The 7,830-nt window shown below is 35.7% G+C and overlaps 1 protein-coding gene and 1 non-coding gene across 2 annotated transcripts; one reads left to right on the top strand and one right to left on the bottom strand.

The window, feature by feature from the left end:
* Positions 1–916: 916 nt before the first annotated feature.
* Positions 917–4,232, bottom strand: LOC109812368 (uncharacterized). Its single transcript, XM_020376317.2, has 4 exons — positions 3,123–4,232; positions 2,594–3,055; positions 1,443–2,470; positions 917–977 (listed from the first exon to the last, which is right to left on the bottom strand). Exons 1-4 carry the CDS (start codon positions 4,230–4,232, stop codon positions 917–919), a joined length of 2,661 nt encoding a protein of 886 aa, XP_020231906.2.
* On the top strand, positions 3,532–3,637 carry LOC114916767 (small nucleolar RNA R71). Its single transcript, XR_003805373.1, has one exon. It is a non-coding gene; the product is annotated as a small nucleolar RNA R71 (small nucleolar RNA).
* Positions 4,233–7,830: the final 3,598 nt, after the last annotated feature.

Below are 7,830 nucleotides of genomic sequence, written 5' to 3'. Positions count from 1 at the left end.
CATTTCAATGATCAGTTTTTCTCACATGCTCATTATAGGCAAATTAGATATTGCTCTCATTCAGGCATTTTGTCAAACACAAAGCAAGCATAAAATGAGAATGATCATGCATGTGCAATATTGAAGGATCAAACACCCAAATTCATGCATTCCATGCCAGAAATGACACACATCACAAATAATTCCATCATCATGTTTTAAAGAACCCAAAGAGTAACAAAATCATGCTTAGAGTTCAAAAGAGTAGAAAAGAGCAAGCAAATGTTTCATGCAATGTGGACGGAAGGAAGAAAGATGAAGACTTTACCTTGAAATCCTAGCAAAAAGATGGGTGCTTTGGTGTTTATGAGTGTGATAATGGAAGAAAAATGGAACCTTGATAGATAAAAATGAGAACTTTATAGAGAGCATCAGTTTTAAAACTGACCAAAATTGTTCTTCAATTTTTCTTTTAAAATTTTGAAATCCACCGCTTGAGCTGTAGAATCACCGCTGCAGCGATGGGTGCTTTTAAAGTTAAAAGGTGAGCTCCAGAAAGTTGGCGCTAAGGCCGTGAATATAGCACTGCAGCGCTGGTGAATTTTATATATCAAAGCTTTGGCAGCAAGATAGCGCCTTAGCTGTGGAAGCTAGCGCTGGGGCGGTGGAAATTTTGCTCACATAAAAGGCTTAAACAAAAAGTTGGCGCCATAGCTGTAAGCCTAGCGCTGGAGCGGTGGGACTTAGCTTCTCTCTTTAAAGTAGAAAAATACATACTGATAGCTCACTTTTTCTTGACAACTTAAAATAGCACTATGCACATTAAACACTAGGCACTAAACTATACACCCAAAACCATCAAGCATGATAAACTCCAAACAACAACACCTTTTGAAATCAAAATGAAACTCAAAACTCAAAATACTGCACAATCAACTTATAAAGCATCAAAATACTTCCTAAATACTAACACAATAAGCACGAACAAGACTTTCAACCTGCATTATCAAACATTCAAAACACTAAGTGACATGCATTATGAAATCAAACATATATATAAACAAAAACTCTTAACTAAACACTACTTAACACATTCCAAACAACAAACATCAAAGATGATGAAAGCTAGCATATCAATGAACAAAAACTCTTAACTAACACTATTCAACACAAAACTCTTAATTTAAACCAAAAATTAAATAAGAACATGCTAATTTAGTGTCTTTAGCTTGACAGTTCTTGTATGGTCATGGCTCCTTCAATTGAGTGATGGTAGTGAGTCTTTCAACTTCACCACCCAGATAATGCTTGAGCCTTTGACCATTGACTAACCAAGTCCTTCTAGAGGTAGGATCTTTCAGCTCAATATCTCCATGTGATTTGACAGATTTAATTACAAATGGCTTGACCACTTAGTTTTGAGTTTGCTCGGAAATAACTTCAATCTAGAGTTGAATAGTAACACTGATTGGCCGGGTTTGAAGCTCATTTTTAAAATCTTCTTATCATGATATGCTTTGATTCTCTGCTTGCAGTGCTTAGAAGACTCATAATCATTAAACCTCATTTCTTCAAGTTCAAGAAGCCGTAACTTCTTGTGTTTTCCAGCTACATTATCATCCAATTCCAGCTTCACTACTTGCTCTTTTTCCTCCTTCTTCAATGCTTCTTTTGACTGAACATTGGCAGAAGAGTTTTCTCTTTTATTTAGTGCATCAATAACATCTTGAACGTCTTCATCTATGACCTTATCCAATTCTTCATTAGAAAGAAGCAAATCCTTCTCTAGTGGCGATGAGCTCTTGAAATCATTTTGAGTTTCAAGGTACACATCATCTAATACATCAATTCTAAAGCAATCTTTGTTGCCTTTTGGAAACTTCGTTGTTTTAAATACATTGAAACTCACTTCCTCATCTTGGACCCTCACCTTCAGCTTTCCTTCATCTATGTCAATGATAACTCGAGCTGTCTTCATAAAGGGTCTGCCCAATATCAAAGGAACCTCTAAATCTTCTTCCATATCCATTACTACAAAATCAACTGGGAACATGAACTTGTCAACCTTCACTATCATATCTTCCACTATGCCATGTGGAAGCTTAATGGATCTGTCTGCCAACTGTAAGGTCATTCTTGTAGGTCTCACTTCCACTTCTCCTATCTTCTTCAACATGGATAAAGGCATCAGGTTAATACTGGCTCCAAGGTCTAATAGTGCCTTACCCACTGATAGATTATCAATTGATACAGGGAGAGTGAAACTGCCTGGATCTTTGGATTTCTGAGGTAAAGACTTCTGTATAATGGCACTGCATCCTGCCTCAAGCTCCACGGTCTCTTCTTCGAGAATTCTTCTCTTCTTAGTTAACAATTCCTTCATGAACCTAGCATACGTGGGCATTTTCTCCATGGCTTCAGTGAAAGGAATATTAATCTGGAGCTTCTTGATGATATCCAGAAATCTCAAGAACTGCCTTTCTTTTTCTTTCTTGGTAGGAGCATGAGGGTAAGGTAAGTTTTTTACTGGAACAGTAGAGTTGACTTCCTTGCCCTTCTTTTTATTTTTCTCCTTTTCAACTCCATTTTTCTCTCTTATTTTCTCACTATCTACACTCTCACTCTTATTGTTTTCTCCCTCATTCTTCTCACTTTCTTCTTCAACCTCCTTCAATTCACTATTTTCTCCCTTATTCTCAGCACCCTCATTGTTCTCACTCACTCCAACATCTGCACCAACTACCTTCCCACTTCTTGTTGTTATGGCTTGGCAATACTCCTTGGGGTTGGTCTTGGTGTTGGCTGAAAATGGGCCTTTAGACATGTCAGCTAATTGCTTAGCTAGCTGACCCACCTGTACTTCTAAATTCTTGATGGAAGCTTCAGTGTTTTTCTGGTTGTTCATAGATACCTGCATGAACTGGTTTAGAGTCTCCTCCAATTTACTAGTTCTTTCATGCATAGAGGGATACACATGTTGTTGTTGTTGTGATTGTTGTGGTGGCCTATTGGGTGGTCCAACTTCATTCCTCCATCCATATCCTTGGTTAATTGTTGTTTCTCCAACCTTGATTCCCTTACATATAATTGTTAGTATTATAATTATGGGAATTAAAATTACCTCCTTTCTGTTGGTTGCCCACATAGTTGACTTCTTCTTCATTTGAAGTTTCAGAATAGTGACCATTGGGATGATCTCCCCTGCAAAAATCACATTTTAGAGAAGAATTTGATTGAGTTGAAGAAGAAGCAATAGCATGAAGCTGTTGTGGAATCTTGGCCATCTGCTTAGTTAGTGCTTCAATCTGTTGAGATAGCTTCTTGTTCTGTGCAAGGATTGCATCATTAGTACTGAGATCAATAACCCCTTTTTTATGAGATTGGTGTCTCCCATGCTCTGCTTGGTGATCAGAAGATGCCAAAGATTCTATAATTTGAGTAGCTTCTTTTGGGCTTACAGTCATCATGGTGCCACCAACTGCTGCATCTAATAACATCTTCACCTCAGGCTTGATTCCATTAACAAAGAAATTGAGTTGAGCTATATCCTCAAACCCGTGGTTAGGACATTTTCTGAGCAATGACTTAAATCTTTCCCAGGCTTCACAAAATGGTTCATCTGCACCTTGCCTGAAAGTAGTGATTTCTGATTTGGCCTTAATATACTTGGATGAAGGATAAAATCTATTCACAAACTTGTTTTCCACATCACCCCAGCTTGTCAAACTTTGATTTGGGTGAGATTGTAACCAAACTTTAGCTTTTCCTATTAGAGAAAATGGAAACAACCTCAAGTATACAGCTTCCTCATCACCTTCAGGAATTCCCATTGTTCCACATAACTCATAGAAATTTGAAAGGTGTGAGTATGGGTCCTCATGATCAAGGCCAGCAAATTGTTGTGAGCTAACCAAAGTAAGGAAAGCATGCTTCATCTCCATGGCTCTAGAAGTATTTGGAGCTGCAATACTGGAGAAATGCCTAGGACCATGTTGTTGTGCGTAATCACCTAGGGTTCTTCTAGGAGGCCTAGCTGGTCCATGTCCACCATTATGAGTGCCTGTTCCTTGTTCAGCCATTTCTGTTTCGAGGTGTGGTTGATTTGATGAAGTAGAAGAACTCAGAAGATCTTGCTGTTGTTTTTGGAGTCTCTCTAACCGTCTAAGCCTTCTTGTTCTACTGTTGTTCCTCCTTGCCGTTCTTTCAATTTCAGGGTCAAAATGCAATTCTTCGGCTGGAGTTTTCCCTCGCATACACTTTTAAGAAGTCTGCACAGCAAGGTGAGTCCACAAAACACAACAAGACAAATATCTATATATTATAAGTATTCACAAATAATTTATTTACAAAATTACAAAATCACAAGATTCAGAATTACTAAATAGCACCAAATCCCCGGCAACGGCGCCAGAAACTTGATGAGGATTTTCGCAAACACCACTTGGCAAGTGAACCAAGTTTCGAAGTAGTATTCAAATATCGTCCTCAGGGATTTGAGTGTTTAGTAATTCTTGCTCTAATGATTTAAATAAAAATGTTGTTATGATTGCAACTGAGTGAAGATAGGGTAAAACCACACAATAAACTAAAAGTAGTAAAGACAATAGTTAAGAAACAAGGATTGGTTCAGAAGCACTTGCTAACTCATAGATCTTTTTAAAATACATGCGATTCTAATTCCATTATTTCCACGTTCATTAAGTAATCCAACAAGATTCCTCAAGGTTGAATCCTAAAGTCATTAAGCTCAAAACATGATTCCTCTATGTTTTGAGTTTAACACTTCGCATTAAGAACAATAATTTGAACAACGTGACTAACCAAATCAAGTCTATTCCTAGAACAAGAAATGATTAGGTGCAAGATTCAGTTCGGGTTTTCAAAAACGTTTTCCAACTGGATCCAAAAACCAAAAATCATATAACGGATGATCAAGCCGATATAAGCATTAAAAGAAGAATAATGCACAAATAATGAGATCAAGATGCATATATTTAAGAAGAAGAAGAGTTAGTAGTTACATCCAACCAATCCTTAATGAGTTTAGCCACACATGGCCATTACAAGATCTAAGAAGTAAAAGAAAAGATTACAAAGTAGAAGATGAGAACAAGGGGTTGGGCTTTGTTCCCAAATGACCCAGCTGCCCAAGTCTTCGTTCTTGTTCTGTTTCTCCCTTCACGTGCTTCTCAATATGTTTTTCTCTCTGTTTTTCGTGATTCCCTCTTTTTCTCCGTTTTCCCCTTTTATATTGGCTTCAAAACAGGGGAGAAGTTGCACACTTTAAGCACACAGCTGTAGCTGTGGAACCAGCGTTATAGCTGTGGAGACTCCTTCATGGTTAAGTAATTTCTGACGCTCTAGCTATGGAACCACAGCTATGGCTGTGAGTTTCTGTAACTTTTCTTGATCTCCAATGCCTCACAGCTCTAGCTATGGCTGTAACTCTCTGGAGTCCCAATTTTGCACTGCAGGTTTCCACAGTTATGGTTGGAGAACCACAACCATGGTTGCAAATTTCTGAATTCTAGAATTTCCTTCTAGATTTCCACAGCTATAGCTGCAGAACCAGAGCTATGGGTACAAAATTCTTTTCCTCAATTTTTACTGCACTTAAGAGATAAAATCAACATTAACTCTTCTACTACTCTTCTATCTTCTAATATAACTTTTAAAGAGTAAATTAGCATAAATATATTTACAATTCATCCAAAAAGAGTGCCAAAAGTTGGTGAATATATGAATAAAAGACACTCAACAAGGATCCTTGCTCACCCCACTTTCAGAGTCACCTTCCTTTAGTTTGTATCATGATACTCTACACTGTGGACACATGTAAGTTATCAAACTCTTTTATACACAAAATGCAAGGATTGTTTGAGTCATGAAATCAACTAAACTAAATAAGCACCCAAACCTCAAACCTCACACCAAACTAGCAAACTAAATCAACATCTAAGTACTAAAATATGCACTCAAACCACAACATCCAAACCAACCCCAAAATAAGAAAATAAACCAACAACATCACCAATGGTACCGACAACATCAAACAACACCAACCATACATGAAATGCACGAAAAAGAAAAAGAAAAAGAGAATGACAAACTTGGGAGTGTGAGAACAAATGAACAATCATGAAAATGATAACGAAATGGGGAAGTACGAGAACGAACAGAAGGTTTGGTCAAAAATTGCCTCAACGATCATCAGTGTCACCGAAAATCGACTCAATAGTGTACCAAAACTTGACACCTAAATCGCCTCTATTTCCTAAACGAAGAAGATGAAATAATGGAGTGTTAACTTGGTTTATGCTCTCACTGTACGTAATAACAAGACATTTTATGGTGGGTGACGATCTATCTATCATAGAATGTTTCTTTATATGACAGGTATATATGTAAACACCCGTCATAATCAAAGGCTGGCCAACAACATTTTATGATGGATGTTGACTTACCTATCATAGAAAGAATATTTTAAGATGGATAAGTCTACATTTGTCATATAATGTTTTGACATATTTACAAGTATGTCACCACACTACTTTCTATGTCGTGTAAATAATACCCGACATAGAAAGTATGTCATGAAATCTCATTTTTGCACTAATGAGTCCTACAAACTTCATGCTTGAAAATGTTTAGTATTCAATGTAAAGGGATATGTTGAAAATTTCATATCAACTAAGAATATGGTCATATTAATGTACATAAGTGGGGAGTAGTCATCACCTTACAAACCGATTTTGTAGGATTAAATTATGTCAAAAACTTACTATTCTAAGACCCTGAAATTAAAAATTGTCAAACAAGTCTCTAGAATGTCAAATAAGTTTTTAAATTTAACCACTTATTATTATTTTAGTCTCTAAATATATATATAAATATTATCATTCTAATCGCATACTTTTTTAAGTTCTAGACTACTATAATTATAAATTTGTACTTTCAAAAATGTCTTATATATTTTTTTATAGACCTGTACGATATCGTTTTCTAAATTTAATGACCGAATTAAATGTTTACTCATCGAAATTTCAAAAACAACGTAGCAATGAAATGGAGGAAATTAATAATGTAGGAAGGAAGGGAATAGTGATGCTAGAATATATAAAAGCAGGTAGCATAGCATAACATATCTTGAAGGAAAATATTGAATCATCATGTGTAAAGAGTAAGAAGAATAAAGAGAGATAGAAAGTTATTGCAATTGTCCTCTAAGTGCTCCTTAATGAGCGGTTGACGTTGTTGTGTTGGAGGCCATGTGAGTTTGCGAGTGTTTATATGTAATCCTCGGTTGGACGATTCATGCCTGTGGCTGTGGGTCCAACGCTTTTTCATAACTTTTTTCTAAGATTCTATCAAATTCATTAGCTGTCTTGCATTGCATTGCATGTCATGCACTGGATAAAGTTCAGACCAATGCTTTGTGGTAAATGCAAAATAATTAATTTGAGTTCTTGGCCAATCACGTCGTAAATTATGGAACATGAGAAGAGTCAAATCCTATCCTTTTCTTTCTCTATCCGTATAAAATTAATTATATCGTCTATTATTTCACAAGAAAATTTTTAATTATAATATTCATGTGAAGTATTTACAATAAAAATAATTATTAATATTTATTCATAGTTGAATAGTAACTAGTATAATCATGTGTGTTGCACGGATATAAAAAAAGGAACAGATTATATAAATATGCCGTATTTTTTTTGTTTAGAATTTACTACTTTTTTTTTACTGCTGCTGCATAAATTTATTATTTATAAATATAATCTTGATTGATTAAAATTTTATATTTCTAATTTATAAAAAAAATTGTAAAATTTAAAGACATAAAATATT

The sequence above is a fragment of the Cajanus cajan genome, chromosome 7 (assembly GCF_000230855.2).
Source record: "Cajanus cajan strain Asha chromosome 7, NIPB_CcT2T_4, whole genome shotgun sequence".
Lineage (NCBI taxonomy): Eukaryota > Viridiplantae > Streptophyta > Magnoliopsida > Fabales > Fabaceae > Cajanus > Cajanus cajan.
The sequence above is the reverse complement of the archived record's forward strand: the minus strand, read 5'-3'. Positions and strand labels throughout refer to the sequence as shown.